Source organism: Hemiscyllium ocellatum, chromosome 10 (genome assembly GCF_020745735.1).
Source record: "Hemiscyllium ocellatum isolate sHemOce1 chromosome 10, sHemOce1.pat.X.cur, whole genome shotgun sequence".
Classification (NCBI taxonomy): domain Eukaryota; kingdom Metazoa; phylum Chordata; class Chondrichthyes; order Orectolobiformes; family Hemiscylliidae; genus Hemiscyllium; species Hemiscyllium ocellatum.
The window spans coordinates 27,995,046-28,020,911 of record NC_083410.1 but is presented as its reverse complement, the minus strand read 5'-3'; the positions used below and the strand labels follow the sequence as shown (position 1 = coordinate 28,020,911).

General features: G+C 40.6%; 1 protein-coding gene across 1 annotated transcript in view; it reads left to right on the top strand.

The window, feature by feature from the left end:
• LOC132819695 (CAP-Gly domain-containing linker protein 4-like) overlaps positions 1-25,866 on the top strand; it is a 266,189-nt gene that overhangs the window by 163,155 nt on the left and 77,168 nt on the right. Inside the window, exons 10-12 of the mRNA XM_060831355.1 lie at positions 3,868-3,948; positions 7,385-7,534; positions 18,933-19,076. Coding sequence (XP_060687338.1) covers positions 3,868-3,948; positions 7,385-7,534; positions 18,933-19,076 — 375 coding nt within the window. The remainder of the gene's footprint in view (positions 1-3,867; positions 3,949-7,384; positions 7,535-18,932; positions 19,077-25,866) is intronic.

The window sequence follows — 25,866 nt, the reverse complement described above, 5'->3', positions numbered from 1 at the left end:
GGTTCTTAATCTATGGCAATCCTAGTATGGCACTCCTTGTGTGCTGTTCACTGCTCTGCCCCAGACATTGCTGACCACTTCATTCAACAATGACACTTTTACATATAGAGACCAATGGAAGGATAGGGATGCCTGGCCAAGAGAAGCAATGGTGTCAATAGAATCCATTGCGCTATATAGCCCATGCACATCTTGCTTCCATGTGTTCTCAACATAGACATTGTGCCATGGTACACTCTATTTGTACATGAAGGTAAGCATCGTGCTGGCACAGTTCCATTAAGGACTGCATGGACAATCAAACAGATATATTTCAAAAGCACTAATATGTATGCTAACATAAAGAGTGTGATGTCACCTATGCCACCAAAGTACTCTCAAAAGGATTATTTTTTTCTTTCCTTCCCACTATGTCTCAGAGTTAAAAGGAATCTGGCTGCTAATGGAGCCCGTTAGCCTTGAAGGTTTGGTTGAGTGACCGAAGGCCATTTATGTCTGGTCTGCTCAGGGTCATCTTGACAGAGGCAAGTGGGCTGTCCTCAGATTGGAGGTGAGTGGGCAGGAAGGAGGGCCTGGAGAGAAGACTTCTGAGGTGCCTGTATAGAGTCTCCTTCAGCTGGACTCCTGGCACCATCCTATTTCTGTGCAAGGAAGGAGCACTTGGAGTGTGTGCTAGATTCCTCAATCTCCTGTTGCCACTCCTTAGATCTTGAGAATGCAGTGCTGTTGTATGCAGGTATCTAGCAGACCCTGAGAGTGCTGTATCTGCCTTTCCATAGGAGCTGCAAACCTGTCATTGATGGCAGTCAGACAATTGCATGTGTGAGGCAGCTGGGTCCTTGTAGCATAGCAGGCTGTGAGGAACTCCTGCCATCTCTGGGCTATAAGGGCCATTACTTCCCACAAACCTCTCTGCTGCTCTTGTTAGTCTGTACCTTTGAACAAAGTATTGCCCATCACACAGGTTCTCTCCTGCCTGGGACTGAGCAGGTGTCTGGGGTTTGGAATTTTTTTTCCTTGCAGAGCTGTTGGAATGAGGTTCCCACTCGCTTGTCCTCACAAAGTTTATAAACCTGACATTCTCACTGAGATGTCAGTTTCTAAGCTGGCAGCGATACAGGAGGGGGTCTTGCCAATGCTTCCCTTGAAGCATCTGAATTCTCTTCCTCAGAAATCAAGGAGATGCCTTCTCACAGCGCAGTCCCTGTCTCTACATGGCCATTTGGTTATCAGATCACACAAGAAGAGGTGTTGTACCGATGATGTGAAGTGGTGTACAATGTTAAAAATCACACAAAACTAGGTTATAATCCAACAGGTTTAATTGGACCTTCATCAGGTGGTAGTCAATGAATGACATTGACAGTGGGTTTAGTATGAGTTGCAATGGAATGAAGAAAGGTACCTGCTTGGTTTGCAGGACATGAATGTCTCGGCATCCCGCAGGAGCAAACTGAGTCTTCTCCTGTGAGGGATAGGATTCTTTCCTTGTAATGGATGGGGAGCATGATGTTAGGCACCCCTCCACTTCCCTGGCTCTTTCCGCCTTACTATGGGCAATTTTCTCCTGGAATGAGAGAATGGGAGGGATTGGGTGAGATGAAAGTGGATGGCTCAGCTGTAGTACTGCTGCAGATGTTCAGACAGTGGTGAGTTGTCCTTGGCAGATAAGTAGGCAGCACAGATGCCATGCAGCATTAGTGGTGTAGAAAGTTGAGGGTGGAAACTCGACAAAGAGTGAGTGCGAAAAGATGTTGCAGCAAATAGTGAGAGTGGAAGATGAACTTTAGTGAGGTGGGTGAACTAACAGATAGAGCATGTGTGAGGCAGCAGAAAAGAGTGTGTCAGTTAGCCGAGCAGAGTGGAGAAGGTCATTGACTTTCTTGTGGCACTGCTGGCAGTTCTGCTGGACTGTGGAGATAGCATTAACCCATTTGACAACTTCAAAGCAGGCTGTCAGGGTCTAGTGGTATGGCCTCTTCTGCCAGCCATAGGACCACCCCATCCACCAGGACCTACAGCTCCCTGATGCTATTTTCCCTTTCTTAGACATCTTTGGAATGATGTCCTTCCATAAGCTGGACAGCTTCAGAATGACAGTGCTCATCTGGTGTCAAAGTGGTATAATAAAGATGGTGAGTGATACCAGTCTTTCAGTGGATATTCAGTGAGTAGTGAATTGTTCCAGAAGCAGTGAGTGGTAAGATGGAGCTAGAATCCAGCAAATGGGATGTTGTAGGGATGGGATTGGTCGCAGAACCAAAGAATCCCAGATTGTTATGACTAGCTCTATCACCTAGTGTCAATCTCTCAACGTTTGCCTGGGCAACACTTCTATCCAAATAATCATCCAAACTCTTTTGACTGCTTCAATTGAATTTTCCTCCACCTCATTTCCAGCCAATGCATTTGTACCTCACTACCCATTGAGTGAAAAATATTTTTCTCATATCAGTTTTGACTTGTTTGTATATCCATTTAAACCTAAAGGTAGTTAGTGAAGTGAGTTTGTTAAGATACAATGAGAGATCTAGCGATGCCTCATGGAGAAAAGCTCTCTGTGAAATTCAACGAAACTGACACTTAGCCAAAAAAATGTAAGAGGGGAAAGATTGCCTCTGTTGAAGTGTGTTTGGGTCATATGTCTACCATAACTAAACAGCTAGAAATCTGTGGAGTCTCTGAATAAGAAGTGAGCATGTCTGATAGCATGATCAGTGATATGGAGTCTCTAAATGTTAAGCCTGAATCTAAATTCCTCAGGAACTTTGCTGGGTTGTGATGCATTGAGCAGTCAGAGAGGTTGGCGGTGCAGTGGGTAGGAGGTGCATTCATTGACCTTGACTATCCTTCTGAAGCCATCAAACCTTTTCCCACATTGCAGCTACATCATCAGGATAAGATTCCAGGAATTATCTGTTTCACCACCTGGGTTCTCTTCTTTTTAATGGTGTGTCGTAAGGATTTCCTGGATTCTTGTGAAAACATGATGTTTCTCCTCCTATCAACCTCCATCACTAAGACATCCAAAATCTTGATAGTTCTCTCTCACACTCATTTGCTATTCTTTCCAATCAAGACTTTGCTGCACCTTTTGCAGCTGCTGTTGTATCCTTAGTGCAGTTCTCCTTTAAAATGAGCAGGGTTCCTTTAAGGGGTCTGGGCTAGCTGTACAATGTGCAAATCAGTCAGCAGCTTGTTTTGTGCTTGGCTGTACTCTATAATCATGTTTATGAGCAGACAAGCACAAAGCTGACACGCTGCCCATCTCAAAGGAATAAAGATCCAGAGTAAATGTTCATTGTCATATGTGCATCCAAAATCAGATCCTCTTAAATATTTTCTCCATAAAATTCCAGAGGTGCATAACATGTCCGCCAGTGGTTGATCAGAAAGGTCACATTCAAATGTTAACCTTTCTTCGTATTTACAATATTGATTAAACTACTGTTTCGAGTTTATTTTTCAACTATATTTTGGGGTTTCACGATTTTTTTTGTTTTATTATAAGAGTCCATTTTTCAAGGCTAATTTCCTTTATAGTTGATGTTACCAATGGCTGCAAACTTGCCTCTGGAGGCATGTATTCAGTTTGCAGTACTCTTGACCTTTTAGTCTTCATTGCTGGAAGATTAGGGTAATAACAAATCTATTTGTGTCCAATTCTTTAATCCATGCTCTTGTAATGAAAATGGATGTTTGTGTTATTGTGTCTCCATAGCAGTGGGTTGAAGCATTTAAAGGCCCGAGTTAAATAGATATATATATTATGAAACTTGGACATAAGCATTTGCCATGTTAATCCATTTAAACATGCACAGTTTTGTCTTCCTATTTGACTATCAAATAATTTTTTTCCATCAAAAGGTCTACTTTCTTCCAAAAAGTATGTTCAAAAAGACCCCATACCAGCTCAGGACATTACCAAACCTCATGCTGGAGCAGAAGGTATACGGTATTATGTGCAATTGGAATTAAAGTTGATTCCTACTGTAAAAATAACCTGCTAACTGTTTAAAAAGTTTAAAATTAATCTTAGCATGTGTGGTGCTAACTCTAAAATTCTTGCATGTTCACCAAGATTATGATAACAATAGTGTAGCTTTTACAGTTCTTGCTTAACATTTTTAACTGCCCGCTTCTTAGGTTACTTGTTTGTCTCAATGCCCTATCAGTGTCATTACTGGGCTTAAGTAATGTTATTAGGATAAAATATGCTAAAAGAAAAGTTTTACTTGTGTGTAACCATCTTAAATTTTCATTTCAGATATTCTGCATACTGCTGGGGTTGAACTGGCTTGTCATTTTATCTCTCAATCACTTTATCTTTCTCTCTATTTCAACTCTCCATCTCTCTGTCCTCAGCTTAAGTGTTTCTTTTCTAAATTGAATTTTTAATTCTTTCTTTCATCTCTCTTGCCCCTCCTTATGTGCATTTTGGTTTTTTTTCTCTTCAAATTCATTTTACTGTCTCTTTCAACTCATTTTAATCTCTCTCCTTCTTTCCTTTGTCTGTCTCTGTCTCTGTCCACTCCATTCACTATCTTTCTCTTTTCCTTTTCAACAATTTTACTTTCAATTTACTTTCTATGGTACAAGAGTTGCCACAGAACAGCACGGGGGAGATTAGTTTGTTGGACAATTTTGTCAGTCTGCTAAGGCATCAAGCCATTCAACAGGACACATAATTTAAAAAGAGAAAGGAATTTTTCAAAAATAGCAGCAGCAGATAATTGACAACTTGGCTGAGTTGCATGTTATTTTGAACTGTCTTGGCCATCTGGGGTGCAATCTTACAGCTTTGTAACAGTTCAGACTGGAACATGTTTAGTCCTATCTATTGATAATACTGAGATCTATGAGTCTGTAAATTAAATAGAGTAGATGGATTTAAGTCCAAAGCCATCAAAACTGATGGGAACCAAGAGGTCGACAGCAGGTAGAATGGAATATTGGGCAGCAGGAAGCAGCTGCCAGAGACTGAAGGATGCACTGCTACTCCTTCTGAATTCACAGGAAAACAGACATGTTTTTCATTTGTCTGTGAATTCCTCCTGCCACGAATTAGCAGATTAAATTATCATCTGGGCCAACATGCTTTAATCAGTGATAGTTGCTCAAAATTTAAAGAAGCAACCCCAGCTGTTTAAAAGAGCAGACTAAACTTGTTTGTTGCAGGAAGGGAACATTGTCACTAAATCTGCTGGGTCATTCTACATGCTCACCTGCACATTTTATGCTGGACAGGGTATCACTTATTTAATTTCAACATATATTTATCCAAATAAGAAAAGTATCTCCACAAATCTTTGGCACATGAGGATGGGATTCTGGTTCTTCATAATAACCCAAAGATGGAAATAATGGTGTACTACCTCAGAATGAAGGCATCAAAGCTGCTACCAGGATTGCAGAAATTCAGCATAGTGATAGTTTGGGAATGATCATGCATCAAGTAAACATTAGTTGAAATGGAACAGCTTGTGCTTCCTGCAATCTCCTCATCGACAAGTGGAATCCATACAACTATTCATGCAGTTGATGCAGTACCTGCAATGTTTGGACAGGCTGTTCATCCTGCTTCTCTCTGGTTAGAGACGAACAATAAACTCAACTCTCCTCATATGCAGGTCTTTTGTTGGCTCTTGGATTCAGTGACAGATGGTGCAATTTGTAATATTTACGATGTCTTATGCTTCTGCTGAAAGGAACTCGTTATGTAAAAGTTCAGAGTGGTGGTGACCACAAGTAATGCTGTCCCTTTTCTGATATGAGGCTGTAGGGCTTGTTGAAGGAAATGGAACAGTTCTCTGACTACTTCCTTGATGAATCTCAGATATCATTGACATGGTTCTTAGGTGAGAGAAGGATGTGAAATTGTTCTCTGAAAATCCAATGTTAGTAGGGCTTTCTGTGAAGGTCCTTGCCCTTCTGTCACTGTATAGATTCTTCCCTCTTTACAACCTCAGTTCCATTTGTCTATTGTGATATAGAATCAGAAGCAATTACAACCCTTATCCTACCGCATTCTTTGCATGGACAGGTCACAAAATTCTCTCCATGCCCTGTGGGAAACTAGCAATAGCTGAAAATGTGTTGCTGGTTAAAGCACAGCAGGTCAGGCAGCATCCAAGGAACAGGAAATTCGACGTTTCGGGCCAGAGCCCTTCATCAGGAGGGCTCTGGCCCGAAACGTCGAATTTCCTGTTCCTTGGATGCTGCCTGACCTGCTGTGCTTTAACCAGCAACACATTTTCAGCTCTGATCTCCAGCATCTGCAGACCTCACTTTTTACTCGGAAACTAGCAATACCCTCTATCAAATCCAGAAACTCACGACAGTCCCTCTGAAAACATGTCATAATACTTCAAAAACTTTGTCTCATTCATAAACTGAATAACATGCCCTTGAATTAGTTCAATATAAGGTCTCTTGTGTAAACTCAGCTTTGATGGTTTAGCACAATAACACCTCCCTAATGTGGCTGAAAGTGACTACATGTAAGGTAAGGGACAGGAGATTTATAGGGGATATGAGGAAAATGTTGTTCAAAAATAAGGTGGTGAGAATCTGGAACTCAATACCTATAAGAGTGTTAGAGGCAGAGACTCTCACAGCATGTAAAAAATATTTAGTTGTGCATGTGATGCCAAGGCATCAAAGCTACGGGTCAAGTGCTGGAAAATGGGATTAGATTAATTAGGTGATTGTTTTTGACTGGCACAGAAGAGAGGTGCCAAAGGGGCTTTTTCATTTATGTAGACTTCTATGACTCTGACTTTGAGAGTCATGTGCCATTTGCAGCCCCAACAGTTCTAGAGTGGCAGGTTTTGCGGCTGGCATGGTAAGCATTATATACTGTATTTGGAATTGCCAGTAAACTTTAGACTTGTGGTTTCCAAAACATCCACCATAGTGGTTTTCTTTACATCATATTTTGACTGTTGTATTAATTGATGGAGATTAATTGTTATGATTGGTCAACAACTCCATTGTTGTGCTTCAGTGTGACTACTAGGATGATATATGGTGAACTAGATGGACCTTGGTCCTTTTCATTCAGTAATTTCTATGTCATAAAATAGTTCTAAATGTAAGTTCATTAAAGAATGAAATCAAAACCAGGGAAGCAAAATGTCAATAGATTGAAAATGAAAAATAAATGTCCAAAATGGCAAATGAGAGAGTAAAAGGTCAAAAGTAAAATTGTATTCACATGATCCGTCTCTGTACAAAAGGCCCTTCAATTAAGAAAACTTAAATATTTGAATTTATGATGCGAATACCAATGAATGATTTGTCCTATTATGCTTTACTTCCTTTAAGTTGTGTATTTTTCTTACTTCCATCCTTTCTCTCTTTTCAACTTCTGTTGTCTTTCCAGTTTCTCTGCCTGGGTCACTCTGCTCCTCATCTTCCTCTACCTCTTCAATAGAAAGCAGACAAAGGCAGCCGCCCACACGACAAAGGAATTTGGCTAACTCTAAGAAGATGGCAACTAAACCAATACCTGCAATTACCAAGATCACCACGGGTATTTGCTCAAATTTTCTAAAGAAATGCTAGATATTTAATGTTTACATTAACAGAAAGACATTTTAAAGTCAACCAAATTTATTGAAACCTACTGAATGAGAATCAAAAAAATATGAAGACTACTTCAATGGAGATTCTGAAATGGATGTGCAGTGTGTGTAAGGTTGATTGATATGGACCACTGTGGCATTCACATTTTGCACTAACTTTTACTTTTGAATCATTCAAATGAGGGCAGCAGAACAACTGTGGGAATGAAACTGCAAACTAACAAAAGACATCACTGGATAGTTTAAAGGTTAAATAAGGCAGAAGTTATAGACTTTGTATTAATTCTTATGCAGGGATGTAACCAGCAAACAACTGGTCTGTTTGGAAACAATAGCAGTGAGGTTCAGTCAATTTTGCTGGATTATCTAATTTGCAAATGTCTCATTCACTTCTGGACCAAAACAGCAGTCCACCTATGATCCAATGTAATGGTGTCCAGGGAACCAAACTAATCTTGGTGGGGTATCCTCTTTTTGGGAGATGGGAGTAAAGAGGGCAGACTTATCTTGCTGAGCTTGTTCTGGCACTGATTTCTGAAACTGGATCCCTCACTCAATTTTAATTAAGCTTGCATCAGGTTTTCACCAGGCACGTGGAGTGATAATTGACCCCGATATCTTCTGCATCTAACCATTTATGCAGTTAGGCAATTACTACTATCCATTTAACCTTCAAATGTGGTGTTGTGAAAGTTCATATGATAGTAGAATGTTATAGCTGGCATCCTGGTGTATAGTTTTATAAATGAAACCTCTTGCCCAGTGTTTAAAATGTATCTCATTTATGAAATGTCGCAAAAAGCAAATGTTAATTGCTCAAGGAAAATAGTTGATTATTCACATGGATGGGCAAGCAGATACATTTCAATACTGAGGTTAACAATCTATTTAACAGCTTCAGCTGTTGCACTGTGATGGTCCCACCAGGAATGGATCTCTCAAGGCAAAAGTTCAGTATGTATGTGATTATCTGCCTTGAGTTGCTGCACTCACAATTTGAACTATTCCTATTGTTTCACTTGTCAAACAAGTTGTCACATTTTCCCTGACCCAATTTTATATGATTGAAGGTTGCCCAAATTTTCCATGGGAGATTGAAACGGTTACACTTGGGTCAATTACCAGGTTGTGGTTGGTGATGTTTGCAGTCAGCTAACAAGAGTTAGGTACAGTGTGAAGTATGCTCCAGTAGGGAAATGTTAAAATGGAAGTATTTCATTGGCTGGACAAAGGTATGCAATCATGGGAAAAGAGTCATGGATGCTGCATGGGCTTGTAGAAAACCTGCCGATTATGAACTAGGTCTTTGCAATTGAGGTAGAATCTTCAGTTACTCTCTTGGATGCTAAGAAATTAGCAAGATTGCCATCAAGAGTACAGTTAATGGCATTTGCTATAAAGGTTATGAGTATGTTCAAGGAAATGTGTCTTGTATTCCAGTGGCAAGGTCTGAATATCCATTTAAATACTGAGGTGAACAGTTGTGGGCGGCACAGTGGCACAGTGGTTAGCACTGCTGCCTCACAGCGCCAGAGACCCGGGTTCAATTCCCACCTCAGGCAACTGACTGTGTGGAGTTTGCAGATTCTCCCTGTGTCTGCATGGGTTTCCTCTGGGTGCTCCGGTTTCCTCCCACACTCTAAAAATGTGCAGGTTAGGTGAATTGGCCATGCTAAATTGCCCGCAGTGTTAGGTGAAGGGGTAAATGTAGGGGAATGGGTCTGGGTGGGTTGCGCTTCGGCGGTTCGGTGTGGACTTGTTGGGCTGAAGGGCCTGTTTCCACACTGTAAGTAATCTAGTAAGTCTGTCAGCAACAACGGAACAACTTACCGAAAGCAGAAATACACAAAAATCTTACAAAGAACGTGCTCAAAGTTGTTATGCAAAAAATCCCATTCTTGATCAATAGAGAGGATACCTCAGTGTAATGGATAATTTTCTAACTCGTGAAGAGATTTAGTCATACTAAGGGTACTGAAACTCAATATACTGCAATTCTTATATCAAAGTAATTTTGACATCACAAAATGTTGTGCCAGAGCAAGTGATTCCATTTGATGGCTAAGTCTTTCAAAAGCTTTGGAAGGGATGATATCAACATATATCACTTGTGCAATTCATTGCCAGGCACCAAAAGAACCACTCATATCATCATATTTTCCTCCAAGATTGTGGGAAAGCCTAGGGATGGATCTCTTTGAGGTAAAACATTCTTAATAATGGTTGACTGTTATATAAGGTGGATGGAGGTCACGAGATTGAAGAGTTATTCATTGGAGGCAGTGATTAGGTCTCTGAAGGACATCTTTGAAGCCCACAGAATCCTTGATCTTGTCAGTTTGGACAATCAATCACAATTTGCAAATGAGTACTTTAAGGAGTACACAGTATGCTAAGGCTTTGACCATATCAGTAGCTCACCGCAATACCTGCAAATCAATGCTGAAGAAAAAAGGAGAATCCAAACAGTAAAGGTCATGCTAATAAAGAACAATGACATTCATTTGTCACTCTTGAATTATTTTCCATCTCTACTTCAAAATGGTTTTGCTCACTGCAAACTCAACTCCCTTCTCTCCAATATACACACGTAGTGAATCTTGAAGTAGAGGACTTAGACTGTGGGGGTGGGGGTGGTTGGGTGGTGGGGGGTTGGCAGGTGGGGGGTTGGAAAAAAAGATGAGTACCATTCTGGTTACATGTGGAACTACAGAAATCATCACAGAGCACGTAACCTACTAGCCATCCTTTCAGTATGGATGTATGTTCAAACATTTAATTGCCAAGTCCACATCCAATACCACATTATTGCTCAGACCAAAATCATATAGAATGATGAAACAGACATGCTTTAGTATCCTCAAGAAAGCAATCATTCACATCATGAAGGCAGTCACAAAAAAGTGTTGAACAGACCAGAGATATTGAGTTCATCAGTGAATCCAAATGATGCTTGAATGCTGAACTTGAGTCATCTGACAATTCTCTTTCTGCCCAGCATCATTCAAGAGAATTAATTGATGACTCAGGTTCTCATTTCCCTCTGAAGGAGCTGAGAACATGGGTCAGGTACGTTAGTAAAACCACCACAGTGCTTATTCCAGTAAATAAGAACTTACGTGAGAAATTTTCTTGGACATGTAGTTATCATGTATAGAGTCTGGGAAGATGTTGTAGAAGGAGATGTGACGTGATATTACAGATGAGACAGTATAAATCATCACAGTTAGAGATGAATTGTCACACATGTTCATGATCTGGTTTTCTTGTATCCTCATTATGGAATGAAGTGTTGTTACTGTTTACTGTGATTTTTTTAATAGATATTTTTATTGGAAATTTAACATTTTTACAAGTTTACAAAATTAAACAAAACTCTCAAGTACAAACATTGATATACAATTAAATCTTAAATAAATAATAACCAAAATTTAACAAAAGAAAAATACTAAGAGAAAAAAAAACAAAACTCAACTAACTACTAATCTAACCTACAACTAACCAGAGTGTATAATTAAGTCTGTTACATTATTCAAATAAGAAAAAGAAAAAAAAAACAATGGATAACACAGAAATTGGGTAGTGAGATACATGCTCGGAATGAGTTAACATCAAATGTAACAAAACCCATATTCGTGCGGAATTCCTCTCCCAAATGGCCCCGGAACAGCCAGGTTTGCCATCTCAATTAAATAAAAGCCCTTGTTAGGATAGCCGAGATATCTGTATTTATATAATTCAAGAAGGGCTGCCATATTTTATGAAATAATTCAGTTTTTTGGTGCACCATATTTGTAAGGAAGTCAAGGGGAATACATTCCATAATTAATCTGGGCCAGTTTGAAAGTCCAGGGGGGGCCCTCAGCCACCCAGTTTACCAAAATATTTTTCCTTGCACAGAAAGAGAGAATAGAAAATAATCTCTTCCCGTGCATATCCAGGGAGGGTAAGTTCAAAAAGCCCAAAAGGAGAGATACAGGGTCTACTTTAATTTCCGTTCCTAAAATTTCTGTCAGGGTACTTGCTACTTTAGTCCAGTATCTACAGATCTTGTGACAGGCCCATAGGCAATGTACAAGAGTGCCCACCTCTATTTTACATTTGGGACACATTGGAGGTGCTCCTGCCTTAAATTTAGCCAATCGATCCAGTGCTACGTGGGCCCTATGAAGTATCTTCAGCTGGATAGCCTGAGTTCTCTTGCAGATGGTGATTCTTCTGGCATTTTCCCAAATGTCATTCCACGTTTCTATAGAGATTTATAGTCCCAAATCCTGATCCCATGTTTTAAGCAGATTGTCCCTATCTCCCGATACTTCATCATGTAGTAAATGATAAATAATACTGACGGAAGATACCCCCATTGGTCGTAGCACTCTACATTCTCTATCTGATTCATAAAGACTATCTAATAATGTAGTCTTCTTCTGTATATAATCTCAAATTTGGAAGTATCGAAAGAGGTCTCCATTAGGTAATCAGAATTTCTGACGCAGCTGTTCAAAAGACATCAGGGCCCCATCTTTAAATAGGTCCCCTTGACATGAGATACCCCTGGATCTCCAGAGTTTAAAAGTGGCATCTGTAAACCCCAGTTAAAATCCCCATGCTCCCACTATCGGCACATAGGGGGATGTTTTATGTGAGTTGCCCTCATTTTGCCGCATTATATTCCAAGCTTTAATTGTGTTTAGTATTATAGGGTTTTTACAGTGATCCGTAATGATTTTCCTCTTGTCTGAAAATAAAAGGTTAATAAGTGGGCATTTTACTTGAGAGGCCTCGATGTCCAGCCAGATTGATTACGGATCAGACAAGACGCAATCAGCTATGTAACTTAATAGGGAACTTAACTGATATTTCCTAAAATCTGGGAAGTCCAATCCTCCCCTTGCCTGTTGAAGCTGTAGCTTCTTCAGCTTAATAAGGGGCCGTCTATGATTCCAGATAAAGGAACCCAACCAGTCAAATAATTTACTTAGTGCCAGCCTCGGCAGCATCACCGGGAGCATTCTCATAGGGTATAGGAGACGGGGCAGGATATTCATTTTAATTAGTGCTATTCTACCTAGCCAGGAAATTGGAAGGTCTCCCCATTGCTGGAGGTCCTGCCTTATCCTTTCCAATAAATGCACAAAGTTAGCCTTGTATAACTGACCAAATACTGGGGCAATAAAAATGCCTAAATATAAGAAACCCTCCAGGGACCACTGAAAGGGAAAGTGGGATCCGTCCACTAAGTGTGGTATACTCGGGAGGCCACCCATTGGCATAGCCTCCAATTTTGAGAAATTAATTTTATAGCCTGAGAATGCACTAAATGTATTAATGACTTGGATTAAGCGAGGCACGGACATCAGAGGATTACTGAGGAATAAAAGAACATCATCTGCATAAAGGGTAATTTTATGTTTACCTGTACCAATCCTCGGGGTCGTTATATTAGGATCAGCCCGTATAGCTTCTGCTAGTGGTTCAATTATTAGTGTAAATAACAATGGCGAGAGTGGACATCCCTGACGGCAGCCCCTATCCACGCTGAAGCTATCCGAACCTAATCCATTAGTAACCACAACTGCTTTGGGATCACTATACAATGTTGAGACCCATTTGGTAAACACATTTCCAATGCCAAACCTTTTCAATGTGTAAAACAAATATGACCATTCAACCCTATCGAATGCCTTTTCCGCATGTAATGAGACACTGCTCCTGGTATCTTTCCCTGATGGCAGGCTTGAATCATATTCAAAACCTTTCTAATATTATTGGATGATCTACGGCCCTTAATAAACCCCGTCTGATCCTCCTTTATGATATGTGGCAATACCCTTTCTAGTCTCAATGCTAACGTTTTAGAAAGGATTTTAAAATCTACATTTAGCAAGAATATTGGTCTGTATGACGCGCAATCTTCTGGGTCCTTTCCTTTTTTAAGGATAAGAGAGATATTTGCCTCTTTCAACAAAGGCGGGAGACAGCCCTGACTGTATGCGTAGTTATACATGTCCGTAAGTGGACCAGCCAATATTCCTGTAAATTCTTCACAGAATTCAGCTTGAAAGCCATCTGGGCCAGGTGCCTTACGGCTCTGAAGTTCCTGATTGCATCAAGTATTTCTTGGACTGTTAGGGGAGCATTTAAGACCGATACTTGTTCCGGAGTTAGGTAAGGAAAGGTCAAATTTTAAAAAATTATTGCATCCTCCTAGTCCTGTCTTCACAATCCTGCAATTTATATAAATCAGAATAAAATTTTCTAAAGATTGCGTTAATCCTTTCGTGATCATGAGTCAAAATACGCGTACTTTCTTTGATAGACGTGATAGTTTGAGCGGCCTTTCATTTCTTTGCAAGAAATCCTAAGTATCTACTCAGTTTGTCGCCAAATTCATATAACCTTTGTTTTGCAAATAATATTTTCCTCTTAGCCGTTTGGGTAAGTGTGGTGTTTAGAGCTGTCCTTAGGGCTGTAATCCTTTGCAGTTTGATAATAGAAGGTCTGTCAGCATATGTTGTTTCAGCTGCTTTTAAGCGAACTTCGAGCAGACGCTGTTGTTCTCCCTTTAATTTTTTCTGAGTCGCTGATTAGGAAATGATCAAAGCTCGCGCATAGGGTTTGATGGTCTCCCACATCATTGATGGGTTGCTAGCCGTACCTAAATTAATTTCTAAAAATGTTTTAAATTCTTGAGAGAAGTACTTTACAAATTTACTAGCTTTCATCAGGAAGGGGTCCATACGCCAATGCCGAGGGGATGTCCCATTGTTCCTCACCTTGATTTCCATATATACAGCAGCGTGATCGGAAATTGCTACACTACGTATTTTAGAGGATGATATGGAATTTTAAAAAATTGAGGGGGCAAAAAACATATCAATTCTGGTATGACATTTATGTGGATTGGAGTAAAAAGAAAAATCTCTGCCCTGTGGATGAAGAAATATCCATACATCTACTAATCCTAATTCGTTTTTCAAATCCACCAATTGTCTAGATCTGGGAGATACTCCTGCAGTACTCTTGGGAATCCTATTTATTTCCGGATCCATAATACAGTTAAAGTCTCTCCCCATAATTGTATGACGGGCACAAAGAGCCATCAATTTTGAGAAGGCTTCCGTTATAAATTTAAAAGGATGTGCCGGGGGGAGCAATACAAATTTAAAATCCCATATTCCTCTCCATTTATAAGGGCTTTAATCAAAATATATCATCCAGGTTCGGCTTTTATCTGATTTAGGATTTTGAGAGGGAAATTCTTCCGAATAAGAATAACAACTCCCCTGCTTTTTGAGCTAAAAGAAGAAAAAAGGCCTGATCAAATCCACCCTGTCGTAAGTTCAAGTGTTCTTTATCCAACAGATGTGTCTCCTGTAGGAGAGCTATATCAACTCTTTCTTTCTTGAGATTTGATAATATTTTCTTCCTTTTGACTGGTGAATTACTCCCCTTGACATTCCAGGTGCACCACTTAACCGACTGAATCAACCATAATCATCCGGGCAAATCCGAGACCCCTCGGGAGGCGAAACCCTATCCAGAACATCCCGAGCATAGAGCATATAAAATTCACAAAAATAAAGGCTCTCTAATACACTCACAACAGTATAATAAAAAACTATTTCTAAATTTAAAAAAAGTATTTAAATGGAGACTTTCCCCCTTGTTCCCGGGGGTATCACTTCCTTTCCAAAGGTCCAACGTATCCTCTCCAAACCAGTGCCCCACCCTTGACCCAGGCTCTCCTCAATAGGATGAGGAAAATTCAAATATGCTACAGAGCTAGAGTTAACAGTGAGCAATCTACCCCCTCCCCACACCAACACCTGGATATATTTGGTAATGTTAATACCATGTATAAATATATGTAACTATAAAATTACAACCTCAACAAGTAATAATTCAATATAATAACAAGAGAAAACAACCCTGCTCCTAGAGACAGAGGTAAAATAGAATAAGGTAACCACCTCCCCCCACCAACATTAACTAGACCCCCCGACCTATATATATATAAATAGAATAATTTTAAAAAACCCAAGGAGGGGGAGAAAATTGTTAAGTAGAGAATAAATAAATAAATCCATCTCCCCACCCCTCCAAGATAATATTAAACAGTAAGGTAAAAAAAAGAAAAGGGGGGGATGTAAACCGGAGAGGGGGGAAAGCAAACCAACGTCAATTATCTCTTACAATTTATCTAAGAGAGTCCAAAAATTCCTTAGCCTTTTCCGGCGATCCGAAGTTATACAAGGATCCACGGTTAAAGCGTAGCGTCGCTGGGTAGCGTAAGGAGTACTGAATATTTAAGTCCCTTAAACACTTCTTTGCCTCATCGAATGCCTTCCTCTTTCAGACCAGAGTTGGGGAAAAGTCCTGGAATAACATGATCTTGGATCCTTTATAGGTCATGGCTTGGGGATCTTTTCCAAGATTTCTAGAGGCTTCTAGGAGTATCTGCCTCTCCTTATAGCTCTGCACCCGGAACAGCACCGGGCGGGGACGCTGGTTCAAGCTGGGCCTGCGTATTGCAATCCGGTAGGCCCATTCTACCCTTACCTGGCCTGATCCAGCCTCCAGATTTAATAGCTGTGGAAGCTATTGTTCAAGGAATGCTGGAAGCTGGCCTTCCTCTTCCCGTTCGGGAAGGCCCAGCAAACCAATATTTTTTCGACGACCTCGATTCTCAAGACACTAAGGAAATCGAGCGCTGAGTTGGAGGGGCAGAGCTAAAGGCCACAACCTCCAAAACTACAACTCTCGAACAGCGAGTCCGGACCTTAGAGAACCACATTGGCCTAGAAGGAGCCAAGCAAAGTAATAAATTTTACTTGGGCCTCTTCTGGTCAGTCAGCTCCACTCATTTTGTTGCTGCTATCAGACAATATAGTGCAATACTTCCTGTCATGAATTTTACACATTATTTCATCACACTACGACTTTTGAATCTTTGTGGACCCCAGCACTTGAATTATTAAGATTACAGGAGCCAGGAATATAGTGGCTTGGTGCTGTGGTCTGTTTTCGAATTTTGACTCCTTGCTGGGTCCTTTCCTGCATGTCAGGGATAAGACCCAAGCCACTAAGCATTATCAAATGTTGGGTTAAATGTAGTTTTACCTACATTTGAAGTCTGAAGTCCCTTCAGACTTAGTGAATCCATTCCTTTTTGTAGCCATTGACTCAGGATGAATCAGACTTTTTGCAACACTGGCATTGTATTTGAATTCAAGTTGAGTTTTCTACTCCCTGTTTTCTGTATCATAATCATTGTCTGATCGCACAATGACTTTGCCATCTCCCCACCACTTTAAGGTCATTCATTTGCCATTAGAATTCTCAGTCATAGCATGGTATCTTTATATGATTTATAAATATGCCACCAGTTAAAAGGAAGGCCATTCCTATCAAAATGGACATGTTACCAGGATGTTTCCAGAAATAGAGGATTTGAGTTTTATGGAGAGACTGGGTAGGCTGGGATATTTTTAACTGTAGCGTAGGAGGTTGAGGGATGACCTTGTGGATGTTTATAAAATCATGGGGGAGTAAATAAGGTGAATGTCAGGTGTCTTTCCCCTAGGGTGAGGGATTTCAAGATTAGTGGGCATATTTTTAAGGTGAGAGGAGAAAGAGTTTAAAAATAGACATGGGGGCAACTTTTTTACTGAGGGAGTGGTTCATGTGTGGAATGAACTTCCAGAGGAAGTGATGGATTCTGTTAATGTTTAAAAGACATTTAGAAAAGTACATAAATAAGAAATGATTGATGGGACATGGGCCAAGCATAGCAGGTGGGGTTAGTTTAATTTGGGATTATGGTTGGCATGGACTGGTTGGACCAAAGGGTCTGTTTCCATGCTGTATGAGTCTATGACTCCACATTATACAGTATTGAAGTGTTGGTTCCTCATTAGGTTTCCAATCACTATGTTTTGAAAACATAAACTCATCAAAAAAACTGCATGCCAAATTCGATCCTGCTTAACCATCTATTGATGTATATTGTCTGCTTGTCCATAGTGCACCTACACCAAACCCCCTCCCTCCAACCCCTGACCAAATATTCTACATCACCAATTTCCACTTGGTGCATCCTCCCCATTTTGTCACCTTTGTCAGCTGCCAAGGCTTCATGCTGTCTAATTATTGAACAATTGAGAGGCCCACATCAAATAACTAATACATAGCAAGTCTAAGCTTACAGGTTGGTGGTATACGAAGGGAGTTAGATGGGGAGTGCCTTCTTCATGAACTCTCTGAGTCTATTGGAGGCTCCACCCCTTCCCCGTTAGGTCATGTCCTCCCTTCCTCCTGTCTTTGTAGCTGCCAACTTTGTAATTTTTGCCAGGGCCTTCTTGCCTAGCTTTTGTCTTTCATTTCTGGTTCCTTGGCACTGGGGTGAGTTGTAGTTCCAGCACTTATCACTGCTCCTAGTGTGTTGTTGAAACCAGAAAGCTGACCATTTGACTGTGTGTCAGCTCTCAGCAGTAGGATTTCCTCCCAGATGGGAGTGGAAGTCCCCCCTTAAAATAATTAATGGCTCTTTACAGAGAGTGGTGGGTGTTTGGAATGCACTGCCGGCAGTGGCAGTAGAATCAGATACATTAGGGACATTTAAGCATCTCTTGGATTGGCACATGGAAGATAGTAAAATGAAGGGTATTTGGGTAAGTCTGATCTTAGAGTAGGATAAAAGCCAGAACAACATCGAGGGCCAAAGGGCCTGTATTGTGCTGTACTGTCCTATGTTCTATAGTCTATGTTCTAAGTATTAATTGATTGCAGGACTTGGAATGGCTGATGATGGCAAATTTTGTTAGTTATAGACATTGCTGGCAAGATCAGCATTTGCTATCCATATCCAATTTCCTGTAAATCTGACCCTGTGTCTAATTTCTTCCATTTTGAGAGGAACATTCTCCATTTGAATTGTTGGTACTTTTTGGAGCTACATAAGAACATAAGAAATAGGAGCAGGAGTAGGCCATCTGGCCTGCAAGTCTTTAATGCTTCACAGAACACAGAGAAAGAGAATAAAACAAAGAACTGAAGATGCTAAAAACGGAAACAAAAGTAGAAATTGCTGGAAAAACCCAGCAGGTCTGGCAGCATCTGTGGCGAGAAAACAACAAATTTAATATTTTGGGTCCAGTGACCCTTCCAATGATTGGACTCAAAACATTAACTCTGCTTTCTCTGCACAGATGCTGCCAGACTTGCTCCAGCTGTTTCTGGTTTTGATTTAAAGAAAGAAAATATTGCTGAGAGGGAAGAATACAGAAATAATACATGGTTATCATAGTTTAATTTAACTTCTCAAACTTCTGTTGTTTAAAATAGGTTTGAGGAGTCGAGCTCCATCAGTTGGCAGCCTGAGAAGTGTAGAGATTTGTAAGACTCATATACAGATTGGAGATCGTGTGGTTGTGGTTGGACAGAGGATTGGTACAGTACGATTCTACGGGAAAACAAGCTTTGCACCAGGTAGGTTAAAGGGACTGACTAAACCAATAAATCTCGACTTGCAATAATAAATGATAAAATTGCATCTGTTTGCATTAAAATATTGTTAGATCTTATTGTGATGATGCTGCTCCTTTAACAAGGTTATGCTGTCCTGGTCGTAAAAGCAATAATTTTGAAAAGTCTAGCTTGGTTGGGTTTTAGGACCAATTTGATTACAGCTAACAGATACTGCCTCAGCAAAAATGCTTTCAAGGCTTTAAAAGAAACATTTACGCAATGAAAAGGGAGTGACTGGTTCTTCCAGCTCAGCTTTTCTCTGGTTTAATTTGGTTTGGTTTTAGCAGTCTGGCTGTTCACTGAAAGCAGGTAATCAGTGAGGCTGCTAATCCAAGAAACAGCACATGGAAGAGAGTGTTCCATGCTGCCATCTCTCCCTTTCTCCTATAAGACCCTGTCTTTCATGCCAAGGGGTGTTTAAGGGGATTGTTACAAGTATTTGGAACAGCATCATTAAGTTGGCATAATCGTTGGGTTTTTGGGTAGGTTAGGTTTTCCGGTATTCTGTTCTCTTTTGCTTGTGTTTCATTCAGTAATCTTGTAAATAAATTCCATTTTGTTTGAAATTAAGTGGTTTGACCAGTTGCATCACTCCTGGAATATCCACCTTACACCTGCCGAAAACAACTAGCAGAGTTATGGTCTGGGCTACTTTGAGGGGTTCTGGCCTGGTCCATACCAAAATGTTGCCCATTCTCTTTCTTGCTCACTTTCCTTAGGCCTTATCTTTTGATCGTTACCAACCTGCTATTCTATAATGGTCTCTTTTCTCTCTTGCTGATCTTCCTCCTATCTCACTATTTTCAAATCTGTGCCAAGAACAATAACTGCATTTAGTTTACAGGTTTATATTGCAGCAGCAGCAGCTGAGTTGGAAAAGAGTAAAATTAGGAAATGTTTCACAGGTGAAATGGGCGGTCTTCTGATGGCATGGACATGTAGTTGGAGTTTTATTTTGGGGTGACATGTAACACTGACGCTAGCAGATAATCTGGTGTAGTTACACTCAGTTACTGAGGAATGGAGTTTGTGAAATTTCTGAAGGAGGTAGAAGGCAATGGCTGTTGTCTTCCCTAATTGATGGCTTTTCTATCTTTGCAATAATTGAGACCCTTAAAAGGGCAATTAATGTTTTTTAAAAATGATTCTTTTGTTGGATATGGACATCATTGGCAAGATCAACATTTGCTGTCCATTTCCAATTTCCTCGTCGACCGTTTCTGAAGCCAGTTAAGAGTCAATATTACTGTGAATCTGAGTCGTGTGTAAAACAGACCACATAGGGATGGCAAATTTTCTTCCCTAAAGGTCATTAATGAACCAGGTTCATTTACTGTTACTGAGACTGGTTTTCAATTAGAATTTTGATTTGTTGAATTTAAATTCCACAAGCTCCCCATGGTGAGATTTAATCCCTTGTTTCCAGGGTTTTAGCCTAGGCCTTTGGATTTCTAGTCCCATGACATTACCATTGCGCAACTATCTCCCCACAAATTAATGCTGAATTAAGGGCCTGATCATACTGCTGCCGATTTTAATCCAGCAGTGAGTAGGAACTTGCCCTCTTGACCAATGTTTTTACTGTCTCCAATGTTGATAGCTCTGGAATGTCTTCCCTCGGTTTCTCTGTCTATCTCCCCTCCTTTATAATAGCTGACCTTTAATATATAGGCTTTTTGTCATTGTCCTTAATATCTCTTTATGGAGCTCAGTTTCAAATTTTGTTTTTTGATACTATTCATAGAGTGATAGTCATAGAGATGTACAGCATGGAAACAGACCCTTCGGTCCAACCCGTCCATGCCGACCAGATATTCCAACCCAATCTAGTTCCACCTGCCAGCTCCTGGCCCATATCCCTCCAAACCCATCCAAATACCTTTTAAATGTTGCAGTTGTACCAGCCTCCGCCACTTCCTCTGGCAGCTCATTCCATACACGTACCACCCTCTGCGTGAAAAAGTTGCCCCTTAGGTCTCTTTTATAACTTTCCCCTCTCATCCTAAACCTATGCCCTCTAGTTCTGGACTCCCCAACCCCAGGGCTTTATCTATTTATCCTATCCATGCCCCTCATAATATTGTAAACCTTTATAAGGTCACCCCTCAGCCTCTGACGCCCCAGGGAAAACAGCCCCAGCCTGTTCAGCCTCTCCCCATGGTTCAAATCCGCCAACCCTGGCAGCATCCTTGTAAATCTTTTCTGAACCCTTTCAAGTTTCACAACATCTTTCCAATAGGAAGGAGACCAGAACTGCATGCAATATTCCAACAGTGGCCTAACCAATGACCTGTACAGCCACAACATGACCTCCCAACCCCTGTACTCAATATTCTGACCAATAAAGAAAGCATACCAAACACCTTCTTCACTATCCTATCTACCTGCAACTGAACTTTCAAAGAGCTATGAACCTACACTCCAAGGTCTCTGTTCAGCAACACTCCCTAGGACCTTACTATCAAGTGTATAAGTCCTGCTAAGATTTGCTTTCCCAAAATGCAGCACCTCGCATTTATCTGAATTTAATTCCATCTGCCACTTCTCAGCCCATTGGCCCATCTGGTCCAGATCCTGGTGCAATCTGAGTTAACCTTCTTCGCTGTCACCACACCTCCAATTTTGGTGTCATCTGCAAACTTACTAACCATACTTCTTATGCTCGCATCCAAAACATTTATATAAATGACAAAAAAAAAAGAGAGGACCCAGCACCGATCCTTGTGGCACTCCACTGGTCACAGGCCTCCAGTCTGAAAAACAACCCTCCACCACCAACCTCTGTCTTCTACCTTTGAGCAAGTTCTGTATCCAGATGGCTAGTTCTCCCTGTATTCTGTGAGACCTAACATTGCTAACCAATCTCCCATGGAAAGAACCATAGGACATGTGATAATTACATTTTCTAAATACATGTTACCAAATTTAGATAATTCAGACTTTAATCTTGGGTGGCACGGTGGCACAGTGGTTAGCACTGCTGCCTCACAGCGCCAGAGACCTGGGTTCAATTCTGGCCTCAGGCAACTGTCGGGACGGAGTTTGCACATTCTCCCTGTGTCTGCATGGGTTTCCTCCGAGTGCTCTGGTTTCCTCCCACAGTCCAAAAATGTGCAGCTAAATTGCCCGTAGTGTTAGGTGAAGGGGTAAATGTAGGGGAATGGGTAAGTTGCTCTTTGGAGGGTCGGTGTGGACTTGTTGGGCTAAAGAGCCTGTTTCCACACTGTAAGTAAGCTAATCTAAAAATTAGCCTAATGTTGCAAGAGGGATAATTGAAAAGGTGTTACGGAATTGTAAAGAATCAGACCCTTCACAACATTAAAACACCGAGAACTACTTGTTGGTGACCAATTGACAGGTACCTCAAATCTTTCCACTTTTAAATGAGTTTAGAGAAAGTGAGGTCTGCAGATGCTGGAGGGAGAAAGTGAGGACTGCAGATGATGGAGGCAGAAAGTGAGGACTGCAGATGCTGGAAGAGCCCTTCCTGATGAAGGTCTTATGCCCAAAATGTTAATTGTCTTGCTCCTCGGATGCTGCCTGACCTGCTGTGCTTTTCCAGCACCACACTCTCAACCTTTAAATGAGTGTTAATTTTACTTCTGATTTCAATCTCAAAGCAATAAACAAATTTTATGTTATAACAGCAATTTTACAGTCAAAATTTCTGAGTTCCAGTAGGGTGGAAGTCCATGTTTATGCCTGTACATGAACAGTAATTTTGAGACGAAGTATCCTAGATTTGATTAGCTACCTTGTATGTCAAAAAAAATTGGAAAACTGAATGTCCTTGAAAGATGTAACTTCTAATTTGAACAGTATTTAAAAAAGACACATTTTGTCAAAGCTTTTCATCTAGCATTATCAGGATAATTCATAAAAATACTAATCGCAGAGGAAAACCAACATTTATCCCGCACGACAATAGAGTGCTCATAGGTTTTCAAGTGGATTCTAATTGGTAATGGCATTGCTAAGGAGACTGCACCATGAATGCTGATTGGTGTTAACAGTCAGGCTTTGTTAAATCTTAAAACAGGCAGGAAGACTCTGATTGGTCAGGGTAGTGCCCTGAAAATGAACAAGCAAAGGGTTATCACCCATTTTGTTGTGTTGAAACAGGCACAAAGCATACATGCAGTGTTTTTGTCGGCAAAGAATAGAGCCCTGTATATAAATACATGAAACTTTCAGATCACACAAATTCTAAATTGCTTGCCATCATAATTCTTTGAACACTTAGGATTATCCACCAAATGCCATCCAATCTTTTAACGTTTCAAGGTGGAAATTTCTAGCCAAGCTGAAATTTCCCTTTCAGACCTGATATGTAACCTGAACACTACCTTCATCCCATTTTGGAGGTCCAAAGCTAGCCCAAATTGGAACTCAGACTTCCTTAATATTATTTGGCTGAGTTACTATCATCTGTTAAGATGCTCTCTACAGCCAGCCAATTAAAAGCAATGCATTTCAGGATGTTTGTTTTGCAAGCTCAAGGTTCATGTTAGATGGGAGAGAGGGGTCATTGCAGAAGCCGATCTAAAGATCTGTAAGTTGGAAAGCACTCTTGCTCTTCTTTGTATCAGAAAAGTGATTTAAAAGTATTCTGACACTGCAAAGTGATTATTTCAAAAGTACTTTATTGACGAGAAAGCACATATAAAATCTTTGAGATATCCAGCAGTCATGAATATTAGGTATAAATATATTTTTTTTAGCTAAGTAAGTGGCAGCAGCTGAAGAAACGTGAACAGAGCTGTCCTGCCTCTAGCTCCACTCAACACCATTCAGTTTTCCAGAGTGAGCCTAAACCAGTTTTAATCTTTTAGACTAGCAATCCTCCCACTCATTTACAAGTAAAGCACATGATGCTTGTTTTCTGCAATTGCTAGAGTGCCTGAGAAATGACTTACTAGCTGAACAACTGGCACATTTTAGGGACATAGAGCCACAGAGCTGTACAGCACATAAACAGACCCTTTGTCCAACACATTTATGTTGACCAGATATCCCAAATTAATCTTGTCCCATTTGCCAGCACTTGGCCCATATCCCTCAAAACCCTTCCTATTCATATAGCCATTCAGATGCCTTTTAAATGTTGTTATTGTACCAGCCTTCATTATTTTGTGTGGCAGCTCATTCCAAAGATGCATCACTCTTTACATGAATAGCTGCCCCTTAGGTCCCCTCTGACCTTAAACCTATGCCTTCTAGTTTTGTACTCCTCTACGATGGGAAAAAAACCTTGTCTATTTACCTTATTCATGTTCCTCATGATTTTATAAACCTCCATATGGTCACACCTCAGCCTCTGATGCACCAGGGAAAATAGCTCCAAACTATTCAGCCTCTCCCTACAGCTTAAACCCTCCAAAACTGGCAGCATCTTTGTAAATCTTTTCTGAACCCTTTCAACTTTCACAAAATCCTTCCTGGAGGAAGACCAGAATTGAACACAGTATTCCAAAAATGGCCTAAACAATGACCTGTGCAGCAGAAACATGACCTCTCAACTCCTATACTCAGTGCACTGACCAATAAAGGCAAGCATCCAAATGCCTTCTTCACTGCCCAGTCTACCTGTGATTCCACTTTCAAGCAACAATGAATCTGCACTCCAAGGTCTCTTTGTTCAGCAACACTGCTCAGGACCTTTATTTTTAAGTGTCTAAGTCCTGCCCTGATTTGCCTTTCCAAAGTACAACACCTCACATGTATCTAAAATAAACTCCATCTGCCATTCATTGGCCCAACGGGTCAAGTTCCCATTGTACTCTGAGGTAACCTTCTTTGCTATCCACTACACCACCAGTTTGGTGTCATCTACAAACTTACTAACCATTCATCCTATGTTTACATCCAAATCATTTATATAAATGACAAAAAACAGTGGATGTAGCATCGATCTTTGTAACACACCTCTGGTCACAGGCCTCCAGTCTGAATATCAACAGTCCACCACCATCGTCTCCTATCTTCAAGCCAGTTCTGCATCCATATGGCTAGTTCTCTCTGTATTCCATGTGATCTAACCTTGCTAACCAGCCTACCATGTGGAACCTTTTTGAACACCTTCCTGAAATCCATTTGGTCATGTTCACCACTCTGCCTTCATTAATCCTCTCTGTTACTTCTTCAAAGCACTCAGTCATGTTAGTGAAATGCGATTTCCCACATACAAAGCCATGCTGACTATCCCTTATCAGTCCTTGCCTTTCTAAATACATGTAAATCCTGTCCCTCAGGATCTCCTTTAACAACTGCCCGATGTCAGGCTCACCAGTCTATAGTACTCTAGATTTTCCTTACCACCTTGCTTAAATAATTAGCCAGCTACAAGTCTTCTGGCACTCCACCTGTGGTTAGTGATGATACAAATATCTCAGCAAAGGACTCTGCAATCACTTCACTAGCTTCTCAGAAAGTTCTACACCTGATTAGGACCTGGGGGATTTATCCCAATGCATTTTAAGACACCAGCTCATCCTCCTCTGTATTGTGGACATTTTTTCAAGGTGTCGCTATTTATTTTCCTAAGTTCTCCACGTTCCATATTCGTCTCCACAATAAACACTGATGCAACATGCTCATTTAGTATCTCTCCCATGGTTCCACACATAAGCAGCCTTGCTGATCATTGAGGGATGCAATTATCTCCCTAGTTACCCTTTTTAGATTAGATTCCATGCAGCATGGATACAGACCCTTTGACCCAACAAGTCCACACAGACGCTCCAAAGAGTAA